General features: G+C 39.4%; 1 protein-coding gene across 6 annotated transcripts in view; it reads right to left on the bottom strand.

The window, feature by feature from the left end:
* The window catches only part of ATOSA (atos homolog A), a 52,935-nt gene that overhangs the window by 23,676 nt on the left and 14,627 nt on the right, over nucleotides 1-14,632 (bottom strand). The window contains exons 1-2 of one of the 6 annotated variants that reach the window (XM_077827707.1): nucleotides 12,069-12,084; nucleotides 3,891-4,003 (exon numbers count right to left, since the gene is read on the bottom strand). The exons of 3 other annotated variants lie outside the window; for them this stretch is intronic. Coding sequence is in view for 2 of the 3 variants with exons in the window: in XM_077827703.1 (XP_077683829.1) it covers nucleotides 12,069-12,105 (37 nt within the window). In the remaining variant the exon portion in view is untranslated. Of the gene's footprint in view, nucleotides 1-3,890; nucleotides 4,004-12,068; nucleotides 12,229-14,632 lie in introns of those variants that run through there. 2 more of the 6 variants (XM_077827703.1, XM_077827705.1) reach the window with 2 other exon arrangements.

Genomic DNA, 14,632 nt, shown 5'->3' with positions numbered 1-14,632 from the left:
TGCTGACCCAATCGTGGCAGGTTATAAGACCCTGTTGTGGGTGCAGAAGAGGAACTAAATCCAAGTAGCTATTTTAGAGAATTAGCAAGGGCTCTCAGTGGCTGGAAATAAAAAGGTATGCTACTTATGATGAAAATGGAAACACAAACTCAACTACTTATGAGGATTTTTGCAGGGTAAATCATGTAGACTCTTGTGATAGATTTCCCAGAAAATAATTATGTATAAAATAACATTTCCAAATGTTTATACATTTGAGATCCCTACCCCATAGCTTTTTATTTTGTTTTAATGTCTTTCATTTATTTATATATATATATATATATAAAGCTATATAAAAAAGTAATGTCAATTAAATGGATTGTCCTCCGTATCATACCCAAATCATTAAACACCAGAAGACTTTTATATATTACATTTTCCCTCTTCCCCTAACTTTGTTACTACAAATGTAAAGTGAGCATGAAGTACTGTAGTTCAAATGCATAAAGTGTCAGTCACAATAAAAAACTGTAGTTATCACTCAATTTGCCAGATTGTCACGGGTGCTCTGAAATTATTGTCTTCAAACAGAGGCCTGAGAGTTCCAGACAAACACTCATGCTTACATGTGCAATTACTACAAACAGCATGTGCAGACTGGGTAAATATATATAACTAGCTCCTTGTAAGTGCGCTTTTGTCCAAACTATTATGCCACTACACTTTTTGCACATGCATTTTTTGCCTATGATTGAAAGGAACAGAGCATGGTATGCATACCATCAGCAAGTGGTCTTTTATCTGTCAGAAGATATCAGCAATTTTTAACAACATCTGTAAATGAAAATGATTAGTGGAGTAGTAAATATTGAGAACAGGTTACTTACACCAAGTGACCTGCATTGTTTAGTAAACTGGGGACATTCAACAACATGCATTTGATTCAATCAAATACAAGGTCATACATATATAAACAAAGAATGTAAGTCATACTTACAGGATAGGGGATTATGAACTTGAAAACAGAGACTCTGTCACAGATGTCATGATAGGTAAATAAAAAGCGATTCCCCAGTACAATGCTGTGGCTAAAAGGGCCATCACAAACCTTGCATGCACAAAGAGGGGTGAGGTAATATCCCCAATGTATATGGCACTGGTGAAGTCACTACTGGAATACTGGTTTCCAGTTTTGGCATCCACACTTCAAAAAAGAAGTTGACAACTTGGAGAGGGCTCAGAAAAACACTACAAGAATGATTCAAAGTCTGGAAAACCTACCTTAAAATGAGAGACCAAAAGGATCTACAGTACATCGACTCTTGAAGAGAAGGTTAAGAGGTGCCTTGATAATGATCTACAAGTATCTACACAGGAAGAACATATCTGATACCACGGGCAATTTACTACAGCAGAAAAAATAACAAGATCCAATGGCTGAAAACTGAGGCTAGAAACATTCAGACTGGAAATTACTCTCACTGTTAAAACTGTGTGCCTTATTAATCACTATAACAGCTTATTGGAGGAGATAGTAGACTCCCTCACTTGAACTTTTAAGACCAGATGTCTTCTAAACACACATGCTCTAGTCTAGTTCAACCACAGATGATCAGGCTTAATGCACTAATTACTGAGTGAATTCTAGGGCCTGTGTTACACAGGACATCACACTATGGGATCATAAGGGTCCCTGTTCTGGCATTAAAAACTGAGTGCTTAGAAAGTATTTTACAATTTGTAATATTAGTGTGGTTTCATGCTATAGTAAAAACTGATCTAATGAACCACATATAGTGTGAACACATCCAAGTGTGAGACCAAAACAGTGAGTAAATAAAGAAATTGGGTCCGAAATAAGTACTTGGAAATCAAAATCCAGAATCCCTAAGTGATATTATCAGAGGTTTCCTTAAAATATGTATTGATCTTAACAGAATAAGTATTAAGTCTAAGATATTTAAGAACATTACTGGCAATGAAGAGCATAAGCATTCAACTATTCCTAACATCTACCTATAGCATGTTTTATTTTAAAAGGCAAATAAACTGAAGTTTAATACTTAGTGGAGAAGTGGAAGGGGAAAGAAAGATCTCCTATGCATACAGAGGAAGCCACCGTACCTTTCTGAAAATGTGATTGAAGTTCCATATAATTACTGTATGCAAAGTTTTATAAAGATATGGTTAAGGAACCCTTTATGTTCAAATCCTTTTTAACACTATTTGAGTTCTTAAAATAAATCTAGAACTCTCAGGACTTTTCCAATACAGACGATTAAAACAAAAAAAGTTGCCAAATTTTGCCTCACTTTCTACTCCACCAATTTAAGATTTCCACTCCCATCACAGTTAAGTAGGAGGTGAGGAGGAGTAGGGAAACACAAATGGCCAGATACATAGTATTTGCATTAATGTAATTACAACAAACACTGTGCCACTTCAGTATTAAAACTGCATAAAATCAAAAGACAACCATTATATTCTTTGAATACCAGTACAAACACTAAAGTAGCTGCATTAAATACTACCCTTTTAATGAAAAAAGCATAAAAAGACAGGGCAAATTGTTATATTGTACTATTAATGTAATGTGACAGACTGCAGACATATTTTATCTTATGTTTTACAGACATGCTTTTTTTTTTTTTTTTAAAAAAAGCAATTTGTGATAAATATCTTAATTTTATATTAGAGTGGGTTTGGCACATTGATTTCTTTAGTGCCATTTGATTTCCTTAGTACATAAGAACTTTTAATGGCTTTATACAGAAGAAAAAAGCCAAGACTATAGACACTGAAGAGTGTGGTAATTGTTCCTACGCACAGACCAATCAGCTGATGCAAGCTGATGTAATTGAGGACAAGGGTGGAAAGACACACTTATAAACACAACACGTTAGTGTTTAGCTAGAAAAACTGTTGAAATGTCTTCTGTATGAATCAGTCCTGAAAGAAACAAAGCCTGGTTGCAAGAACTAAGAAGGAAAGAAATTGCTTCCCTTATCCTCAGGTAATCTGAGGCAGTTTCACTTCCCAGCATAGTTCAGCACAGCCCTAAGCCTGCCTTAACTTGCACCCAAATGCTCCTTGCCCCACAGATCTTGCACATTCAGGAAATAGCTCAAGCATAGTATCATTCTAGCCACATATATTCCTATCCTTTTGACATCTCCTGCCTATCCCAAGAAGCCCCGTGCACTGGTAGCTTTTCCAGGAAGGACCCAAAGCCATCTCAGCACCAGTAAGGGGGGCCCCTGTGCCTGGGATATTATTGCAGGGCCTTGCAGTGACTTTGTTGCCCCTCTGAGCTGGTGTAGATAGCACAATGAAGCTGAAGAGCACCAATGAATTCTCCTGCATTGACCAGTACCTCTAGGATCAAACTCTTAGGCCCTATGTCCACCTCCATCTTACAGAATTTGCAACTGATTACTAGCATAAATGGCTTTAAGTTGTGTTTGTATCTGCACACTCCACGATTAAGATTCTGACAGTAACTAGGTCAGCTAATTTCAGCCCGTGCCAGGTCTACATGGCACATAGTTATCTTCCTGTATCCAGTTTGGCATATATTTTTTTAAAAAAGTGTAGACAAAACACACTATGTTTATACCTGTTTGTGTAACCACTGTCAGTCCTCCTTTCTCCTCCTGCTACGTGTGTGGTAGGATATTCTCAGAGAGCACTTCCCCATATGCTGCAGTACTGATCCATATCCTTTGGTTACTCCATCCCCTACAGATACACCACTGACTGGCCATCCATGTTTCCCCTCAAACAGCAATGATATCAATATAGTTAAGCAACATAGTAGGTGCAGGCATACACAGAACTGTGAAAGCAGAAAGCTGTTGTATACCCATAAAGTGAACAGTATCTTTTGTAATCAGTTGAAATGTCTCTACCTGGTTATAAATTCATGACTGATTTGAACTGGGTCACAATTAGAACAGTCTTCCAAGATTTCATGGTGCCAATTGTTTGTTGTCAAGAGTGTACATTGTCAAAGTGTAGAAACCTGGATGGTGTAAAAAGATTACTTTACTTCAAGAGAAATAGAATTACAAGTATATTCACAGCAGACCCACACTCTAGGTCCATACTCCATTAACATGACCAGTGAGAGTAAAGTCTTTGGCTAACAGACAATATGATGTCACGTGCCTGCTCTATAAGAAGCTCTGGTGACCTCAGCATTTCCAATGGCTCATTCCAATATCAGAGTGTGAAACAGAAGTAGAATAAAAGATTATACCTCCTCAACTTTGTGGGGAAGGTAGACAAGGATCTGCTGTAACTGCACACCATCTGATAACAAGAATTCCAGGAAATTCCTTCCCCCTTTTCTGCCCCATAAGGCTTGAGTTCACAGCAGAACCTTATTCTTGGAGGTTCCTGAAATCTCCATAGACCATCATATATTTGATGTATTCTGCACCTGGACCCTGAGGATACCTTTAGTTTCAGACTCCTCAGAAGGAGAAACCACCTTGACAATATATGAGTGGCATAATTAGATAACCAAAACAAGAGCAAAGGGTGTAAAAGAGCATAAAAATATCCTTAAAAATACCAGATGTAAAAAGAATTTCCTCTTCCAATTTGGAAACATTGATAAGACAAGCTAAAATCACAACAGGATACTGAACTCAATCACTTTGAATAAAATTTAGTCAGTCCACATGGCTGCCCTTCAAATCTCTTCCTGGGAGCTAATCTGAACTCAGCTACACAAGCAGACATTCCTCCAAATAAATGTTCCTTCACATAACCTTGAAGTTGCAGACCTCATAAGGAACAACAAACAATGCCATCAGACAGCTATTTAGACATGGTTCTCTTGGGTACAAGAACTAGTAACACAGGGGCAAAAGAAAACAAGGGGGGAAAAGAGGGGGGGAAGAGCAAGATAGACATTAAAGGCTTTGCTCCCTTTCAAATAACAGCTCTGGGACCTTTTCATTTTAAAGCTTACAGAGAACAGCCTTTCTGGACAGGCATGTGGAAAGAACACTTGCAGGGTGGCTACTTAAGTTAGATTAAACCACCACCTTTGGAAGGAATTTAGGATCAAGTGTACTACACTACCTTATTCTTATGAAAAAGCATAAAGGTAAATTAGTAACTAAAACCTGACTCTTACTAACTCTGCAAACTGAAGACACTATCACTACGAGCATTAGTTTTCATTTTAGAAACTCACATTTCTGGGTGGTAAAGTGGCTTAGTACGGATGGCATTACTACCCCACAAGAAAAAGGGATTTTAATGGGTTTTCTTCAAATTCCCATCCGATCATTAGACTAGAGGCTATAGAGGAACTTTAATATACTCATACAGTGTCAAAAATAGTTGCCAGATAAATCTTAAGGGAGAATTCCTTTTACCCAGACTGACAAAGAGAAATGATAAGCAAGTAGTTTTCATGTGGGGTAGGTAATATGAATTCCTATGGGCCTTCTCATTATGTTTTACAAACCTTTACAACTGAAATTGGTAGTTATCTTCTGGTAAGATAAAGGTCTTTCTCCAGTAAAGTCCTAAGGAAAGAAAACTTATAAGGGCTCTAGAAACCCATATCCATGCCCTCTTGAAGTTTCTTTACCGTCTTCTCTTCTAGCTGTTTCCCTTGCCTTTAAACACAAACACTCAATTCAATAGACTTCACTGAAAGGATGCACGCTTTCAGTTGTGCCATTCTGATAGGGAAAGGGGATCCTAGGTCAGCATGCAGAGAGGTTACCTGGTTCTGTTTGATCATACATAAGATTTCAGCCTGATGGAACTGGATACCGCCAATACTGGCATGAGTGGGACCCACATTTGCCTCTGCCATTAAAGAGCTATTAATATTGTAGAACTTGTCTCTCCAACTTGATTAGGACCTTGGCTGTTAGAGGGAAAGACAAGTGTGAAAATGCATTTCTGTGGGCAGGTAGTCATTCTACTCAAAAGAAACTGGGCTATGACTTATTGTGTCCAATAGCATTTTCCTTTCCCACCAAGCAAACTGAACTTAAGTTGCAGTGCACACAAACTTAACCAGCTGTCATCTTTTCAAAGAAGCAGAGTTGTTCACAAAGACATCATTTTGAATATTATGGCAGTTGAGATAGCTGAAGTCCATAACGGACCTCAGCCCTTCTGTGTTTCTAGATATGAGGAAGTACCTAAAACAAAACATCTGAGTTTTATGACATTTACTGATTTTTTGCAGTCTCTTCTGGATAACGCAGATATGGAAAGCATCTTCATATGGGCAATCTGGAGATACTTCTCTGATGGAAATTTTGTAGCCTTGCTTGACAACACAAAAGCCCCAGATCTACATATGATATAACCAGGGATCACTTATTTTGGAGGCAGCTACATCATATCAAAGGCATCCTCTTGCTAGGCCATCACCAGAAGGCTTTTGTAATTTATCACTTTATAGTTTTGGGGAAGAAGATAAATCCAAGCATGAACAAGCCACCCTCTAAAGGGTGGTCTGGTACCTATTCACTTGAACTGGTAACTCCTTGGTAACTCCTTGCTTCCTTATGTGGGAAGCAAGAATGGAGGGTTAATACATTTTCCATTCCAGAGTATGGGATCACAGTGCAGGGATGCTCAGCTGCGAGTCTTGACTGCCTATAGCTCTCTCACGCACCAGACTTGAGGGATGTTAGGTTTCCCCTCTAATCTCCTGCAGCAGAGGTGCAACTCAATGTAAACTAGGATTTCAATGCAGGACATTTGGGGGTCTACAAAGTAAACAAGTACTCAGTCATCACAATGATAAATCAAGCTCAGATTCCACAGAGAGAATTTAGTTTATTGCTGACCACACTTCCCAAAAAGTTCACAAGTGTCAGAAGACTTGCGACTCATACATACATGTGACTAGAAGTTCTTACCCCCATCATCCCTTTTGTTTCAGGTGGGAATCAGGATGACAAGTATGCTAACTCCAACTGCACTGAGATGACCAATGTGGATGGCATCAATAGTTAAGGCATTATTAGTGTTCCAAGAACTAGTGTAAAGTACATTGAGGCACCAGTAACTAGGATGCTAGGACTGATGCCGTATACTTGGACACATGATACCTGTGACCTTGAGCTGGTTCTGCTGAGATAATGCCTCAATCAGTAAGATGCGACATGTACATATGAATATCTAGGATGCAGCTGAGGTAATGTGATGGTCCAGAGGGGAAAGCACCACAACATCACAATAAGACTAGATAGCTTGATGCTTTCCATTGGTTCCAACAAGGAGGATACTGTACAGCTAAATGCTTTAAAGATGTCCAAGCACACTATTCAGATTTTTCTTGACACATATGCAGCAAGGCATCCACCACAGGAATCATATCTTGGTACATTTGAAGACTTGCTCTTTAATGTCCTTCAAGTCAACTGTGTATTGACCACCCCCTAGTCAACAGACACCTTCAGAGTTCCTTGACGTTCACTTTAAAAAAAGTGATGTTGGCACTGATGCAGTACCAAGCCCATAGTTCTTTCCCAGCATTGTTATATTTGTCTGTTAGGGGCATTGTGTTACTTCATCAGGCACTTACTAAAGCTGCTGAGCTGCTTTCTCTCAACATACTTGCAAGATAAAAATAGGGGGAGGGAAACAAGATGACAGTGCAGTAGCACTGTTTATAAAAACCTTTAAAAAAACTGTTAAAAGGAAGTTCTTGAAAGGAGAAGAAAAGAGGACATTTGTGCTTCAGAGTGTCTCTGTCACCAAAAAAGGCAAGTTTTTTTTCTCCAATAGACCATTCATTAGAGAAAGGACACTAAGCAGACAGATAGTATTCAGGTTAAGTATGAGATAAGAGACTCAAATCCCTTGAGCAATACTGAGGCAGCCTTCGTGGCACAGTCAGAAGTAACAGTTTCTCAGAGAGTTCCTTCACTGAGAAGTTGTTAGAAAAGAACTAGCGACAAGACGTACTGAAGTCACCAGGAGGAATGAACACAGAGAATTAACTAGGTCATAGGGAATTAGCTAGGTAGACCATGGACCCCATTGTTTGCTGCAATACCCATTTTCAGAGAAGAGAGCTACTTTCATCTTTCTGAATTCAACTTCCCTTCATCCAGGCTCCCCATCACCCCCCCACCACCAAAACCTTCTCTAGTGTTTCAACCTATTCCTAACTTGTTTCAGTCTGTAATTGATCTTGTGACATCCTTCTGTACAGGAGTCTTCTCAGAACAGACTTCACCAAAAAAAATCCTCTCACTAGCCACTCAGGTTATGTCTAGAATACAATTAAACACCCACAGTTGACCCATGTCAACTTGGGCTCACAGAGCTCAGGCTAAGGGACTGTTTAACTGCGTTGTTGACATTTGTGCTTGGGCTGGAGCCTGGGTTCTAGGATCCTGCAAGTGGGGAGGGTCCCAGAGCCCAGGCTCCAGCCTGAATGTCTACACCCCAATTAAAAAGCCCCTTAGCCCAAGTCCAAGTCAGCTGACACAGGCTAGCTGTGGATGTTTAACTGCACTGTAGACATACCTTCAGGCTACATTCAGCTTCAGTAAGTTTTATTTAAATATTTGTAGTTTACTCCATCCTGGGAAAATCACAGGCCAAGGACGTTGTAGGACATATTATTAGCCCATCAGGAATTGAGAAACCCATGAAAGAATAGATAGTGCAGTATCATGAAGCTCCTCAGGTAAATTATTTTTCCACTTCCCAAGGTTCCTTTCAAGCAGGCACCTACAAGGCCTGCTTTCAGTTTTGGTGGAGTAGAATTATGAATGATTCAGGACAAAATATACCAAATCTTTCTACTTTCGACAAATTGGCAAGGCCATGATTTTTTATTTGCTTTGGAAGCTTTAGTTATGAGAATGAAGGAAAAAGTGTCACACATCCCTAAAAACTGGGGAAGGGGGGTGAAGCTTATTTTAAAATAAGCACCAGCGCCTGTTATAGAAGTATGAGTACACAGAACAAAAGAACATGTCTTTTAACGGCTACAGAATAATAGAACTGTGTGTGTCACAGGGCATAATATAACTATTTTACAAGCTTCTATGATATACTGATTACATTTTAATTGGCATTTAAAATATTTTAGTATTCAAGAGGACTAAAATTACATAGGACCAAAAATTTCTACTGCTTAAACCAAATATGGGTTTTAAAGATTCTATTTTACCATATTTTCCTTATCCTAAGTTATATATGTGCAAAAGAGTGGATATTAGGTTAATAGGTGCCATTTTTAAATGCAGCGCATTTACAGAATGATTTTGGAGTAGTTTTATATAATATAATAACTCTTACATGACAACATGATTTATGTATTATTGGGAAAAACTAAATTAAATTGGCTCTGCTTACCTGAGGGGTAGCCATTGTTTCCTGCCTTGGTTAAATTCATTTTTATTACATCTCAATAACATGTCTAAGCCAAGTACTAACATTCCACTTGTAGTCAGTTTCCCAGTACTTTATCTTCCGTCCTCTTTTTCACTGTCAGCCACCCTCAATGGATAATGAGTTTTTGACCTCAGGAAAATCTCATTTGAGTTTCTTTTTCTATGTACCGATGTCCCCTCCCCTAAATCCTCACTCAATTTAATCTATAATTTATTTTATTTTTTGTACATATATGATTTAATTTAAAAACGGTCAGGAGACAGAATTTTAAGGATATTAACAGCAAGCAGTATCTTTTTATATAGGGTTCTGTTACGCTACACACAGATTAAATTTGTGCAGTACTGTATTCACAAGATACAATAATAGTGTCTTGGGTAAATATTTGTAAAGAAAGATATTAGTCAGGTAAATTAAAAGGATGGCAAGGTTCACTGAGGCTTCTCTAATTTTCTCTACTACTCTTTCTTAGAACAATACTCCTCAGTGAATCACAATAGATATCCTTACACAAGCCACAAGATTACACCAGTGGGACTATTCCTTCTCATTCCTAAGCAGAGGATGAACATTTAACTTAAAAAAACTTGCTTAAAATCAGAGTTCTGGCCCTTTCTATATCATCAACAAGTCTGACATACAGAACAAGAATATATGTAATTAGGTAATCTTTATGCCATTGGCAATATTTTGGAGAATGTTTTACTACAGTGTTTTCATACTGTGGGTTGTGACCCAGTACTGAGTCATGGAATGTATGGCACTGGGTCGCAGCAGCTCTGGTCAGCACTGCCGACCGCGCCGTTAAAAGTCCTGTCGGGGGTGCTGCCTGGCTAAGGCAGGCTAGTCCCTATCTGTTCAAACACCGTGCTGTGCCCCAGAAGTGGCCAGCAGCAGGTCCAGCTCCTAGACTGGGGGGGGTGGGGGGGGTTTCCACGGGGCTCCATGTGCTGCCTCTGCTCTGAGCACCAGCTCTGCACTCCCATTGGCCAGGAAGCAGCCCATGGAAGCTGGGGGGAGCGGGGGGACAGTGCTTGCGCACCTTCACCTAGGAACCGGACCTGCTGCTGGCCGCTTCCAGGTGCGGCGCAGTCTGCGGTGCCAGGACAGAGAGGAAGCCTGACTTAGTACCCCCGCTACGCCACTGACTGGGAGCCGCCCGAGGTAAGACCGTACCCCAACACCATGCACCAATCCTCTGCCCCAGCCATGGGCCCCCGCAAACCCGGATCCCCTTCCTGCACCTCAAACCCCTCATCCCCGGTCCCACCCCAGAGCCTGCACCCCCAACCCAGCCATGACCCCCTCCTGCACACCAACCCCCTGATCCAACCCAGAGCTCCCTCCCTCAACCTGAACCCCTCATTCCCAGCCCCACCCTGCAGCCCTTACCTCACACCCCAACCTTCTGCCTCAGCCCTGAGCCCTTCCTACGCTCCAAACTCTTCATCCCCAGCTCCACTGAGTCACAGGCATCAACAATTTTCTTCAACTGGCTACCCAGAAAATTTTTTTTGAAAACCACTGTTTTACTACATACAATGAAAGACACCAACATCCTCTATTCAGCACTTGAGCTAGATCAGTTATATTATTAAACAGTAGTTTAAACACATAGCATAGCTATAGCTGAACAGCCAATGATGACAAGCTATTACTTTGCCAAATATTAAAGTCTGCTTCTCTAATTGCCCACGTGGAGACTTATTTGCATAAACTTTATTTGCCTAGGGTAAGCAAATAATGACAAAAGACTGACAATACTGTGATGCACTCAACTAGTAGCACAAATGAAAGTGCTGTAATCATTTCCCTGTGTTGTTAAAGGAACTTGACCTACATAAAAAAAACAGGACACAAAAGAAACACACATTCTGCTAAGTCTTGTATTTTCACTCCAACTTAAAAAAACAGAGCAGTTACATATGGCTATAACTACTATTCCACGGCTATTAGTAGACATGGCATTATATCAGATGTCCACTTTAAAATGCCACAAGTAGTAATTTCCCCTTCCTGCTCCTCAGAGATATATACAGTAAATTAATTTTAAAAAAATCCTCTCACCTTCATTTCTCTGGATGGATGTATCATTGGATCCATGTATAAAGTGAAAGGAGAACATATCTTCAGTAAAGTATATATTTAATATTTTTAAAAACAATATTTTGAAACTTTCAAGTTCAAAATTTAATTCTCGAGCTCATAACTTGGGAAGCAAAAATTTTAGTAAGCTAACTTTTGTCACCTTGTCAAATTTAGTACCAGTGGAGTCTCTGAAAAAAGTCTAAACTCACTGAGAAACAAGTTTGTGCTAGAATAGGAAGAATTTATTTGTTCCAGTCCCTCTCCTCAGCCCCATCTCACTATCTTTAAAACCTTATTGCATTAAAGGAGCACCACTGTGTCTGACAGGCCTTTCTTTCCTTTCTTGCATCCTGCCTGTCCCCAACCCTTTTTTTGTTCAGATCAACAATATAACCAAAATTGTATTTCTAGTATGATTTGAAGAAAAAGAACTACAAAAATGTTGAATGTAAATCATGTGAGTTTAATATTGTCAAGCTGACACTTAAATCACAAGTGTATAAAAATTCTATGTCCCTTTGAAAGGAGAACCCACCTTCATAAACATTTAGTCAAACTGGAAAAAAATTAAGCATTTAAAATTACTTCCTTCAATTACACACCTTCTCTGTGCAGCCCTTTGTTTCCACTGTAAACCATACTGGAATCCTTGTGTAAAGGAAGTTGCCTCCTAGGTGCAAATGGGCTACACTGGCAGTATCTGAGAGATCCAGATGTCTGCAGTGGTTAAAACAAAATGTTCAGCTCTGGGTGCATATTTAGCCTCTCTGTGCAAGACATTTTTTCACAAAGAAGGCAGAGTAAGAGTGCACATAGCAACAGCACTCACAGCTGATTGGGTGGAAGGCGTGCCTAAACCCTTTACTGCTCGTAAGGTCTACTACAGTTTCCTGTCTGCTTGGCAGCAGTATCATGTTTTCTTTTCTCCTCTTGTGAACTCAGCTGTGTTTGGCAAATGGAGAGGAAAGAACAGCAGAAAGACCAGTACGAAGTATTAGGAGTTACTAAAAATGGTACTAAAGTGCTATTAAAAATAAAAATATACAAACTGACCTATTTACAGAGAGAGAGAGAGAGAGAGAGAGATGTCAGGGAATTCATTTGTTACACTGTATAAAGATTTCACAGTATAATAATTACATTTACACAGAGGAACACTTAGTGCAAGGAAATCATTCACAATTAAAAATAACCCTACCAAATAAGAATATCAATTGACAATAAGGACACATACTATATCACAGGTTTCAGAGTAGCAGCCGTGTTAGTCTGTATCCGCCAAAAGAAAAGGAGTACTTGGGGCACCTTAGGGACTAACAAATTTATTACTAACAGTAAACTAAATACTGGATAGGCAAATTTACAAAACCCTGTGCAATGGGAAAAAAATATATACAGACTGTACATAGAAAACCCCTGTGGTTTAGCCAAGTATATAGATGGACATTTTACCATGTGTATCAATTAACTATGTATTCAGAGTGCGTGTAAGAAAAGTTACCCAATTTTCACATATCAACAGACCTCTGAGCCATTAGTGCTGACGGAGGACAGAAACAATCCCAGAGTTCTGGAAAATGGCAAATATAGCACTTATCTATAAAAAGAGGAATAAGGACAGCCCAGGGAATTATAGACCAGTCAGCTTAATTTCAGTACCCAGAAAGAAAATGGAGCAAATAATCAACAATTTGTGACCACAAGACAATAAAGTGATAAGTAAAGGTCAACATGGATTTTTTCAAAACAAACCAACCTAACATCCTCCTTTGATCAGATAAAAAAGACTTATAGATAGGGGAGAAGCAGTATATGTGATACATCTCAACTTTAGTAAGGCTTTTTTGATACTGGCTCACGTGAGCTTCTCATAAACAAACTAGGGAAACATAGCCTAGACTAACCTCCTTTAAGGTAGGTGCACAACTGATTGGAAAAAACACACTCAGAGAGTAGTTATCAATGGTTCACGGTCTAGCTAGAATGGCATATCGAGTGATGTCCCTCAGGAATCTGTCTTGGGTCCAGTTCTATTCAGTGTCTTTGTAAATAATTTGGATAATGACATAGAGAGTACATTTATAAAGTGTGTGGATGATACCAAGCTGGGAGGGGCTGTAAGCACTCTGGAGAACAGGACTAGAATTCAACATGAGCTTGACAAACTGAAGAAATAGTCTGAAATCAATAGGATGAAATTCAGTAAGGACAAATGCAATGTACTACACTTACGAAGGAATAATCAACTGCACAAATACAAAATGGGAAATGACTGCTCAGGAAGGAGTACTGTAGAAAAGAATCTGGCATTTATAGTGGATCACAAACTAAATATGAGTCAACAATGGAATATTGTTGCTAAAAGAGTGAACATCATTCTGAGATGTATTAGCAGGGGTTTTGTGAGCAAGACGTGAGAAGTAATTCTTCCACTCTACTCAGCACTGGTAATGCCTCAACCGGAGTACAGTGTCCAGTTCTGGGCACCACACTTTGGGAAAGATTGGATTTTCTCCAATTTGTCCACAAGGAGAACAACAAAAATGACACATGGCACAAAAGTTTTCTGTTTTTTTTTTAAATAACCACGAGCATCTGTGTAAAATTCATAGTCTTACTGAAATTTGAAATGGAAAAGACTAGTAAAGTCTTCTAGGGCACATCCACATTGCAAAGGAAAACCTGGGGAACCAAGTGTCAGAGCCCAGATTAACTGACTCAGCCTCACTGATTTGGGGCTGTAGAGCTAAAAATAGCAGCATAGACTTCTAGGCCTGGACTGGAACCCAGGTTCTGAGACCCTCCCTGGATTTCAGAGCCTGGGCTCTAGCACAAGCCCAAACTTCTACACTGCTATTTTAGCCCAGGAGCCCAGACTCAGAGAACCCAAGTCAATTCACCCAGACTTGTTTTTCTTTGCAGTATAGACATCCCAAAGTCTACATCCCAGCCAATGCAAACTTACTTCCTAAAACAGATTCTAGTTCTTTGTCTAGTCCAGTTTTAAAATGACTCAAGTGGAAGACAATTACAGTCTAACAGTTCTCACCATTAGAACACACACTGGGTGAGGAAATTTTTCGTCCCATTATTCATTCTCATACCTCTTTGCGCTACTCTAATTCTTAGATCTACTTGGTATTTACATTCTTTAAAGACTTGCTGT

Source organism: Eretmochelys imbricata, chromosome 10 (assembly GCF_965152235.1).
Source record: "Eretmochelys imbricata isolate rEreImb1 chromosome 10, rEreImb1.hap1, whole genome shotgun sequence".
NCBI classification, from domain to species: domain Eukaryota; kingdom Metazoa; phylum Chordata; order Testudines; family Cheloniidae; genus Eretmochelys; species Eretmochelys imbricata.
Note: the sequence above shows the minus strand (reverse complement) of the source record. Positions and strands in the feature narration are given on the sequence as shown.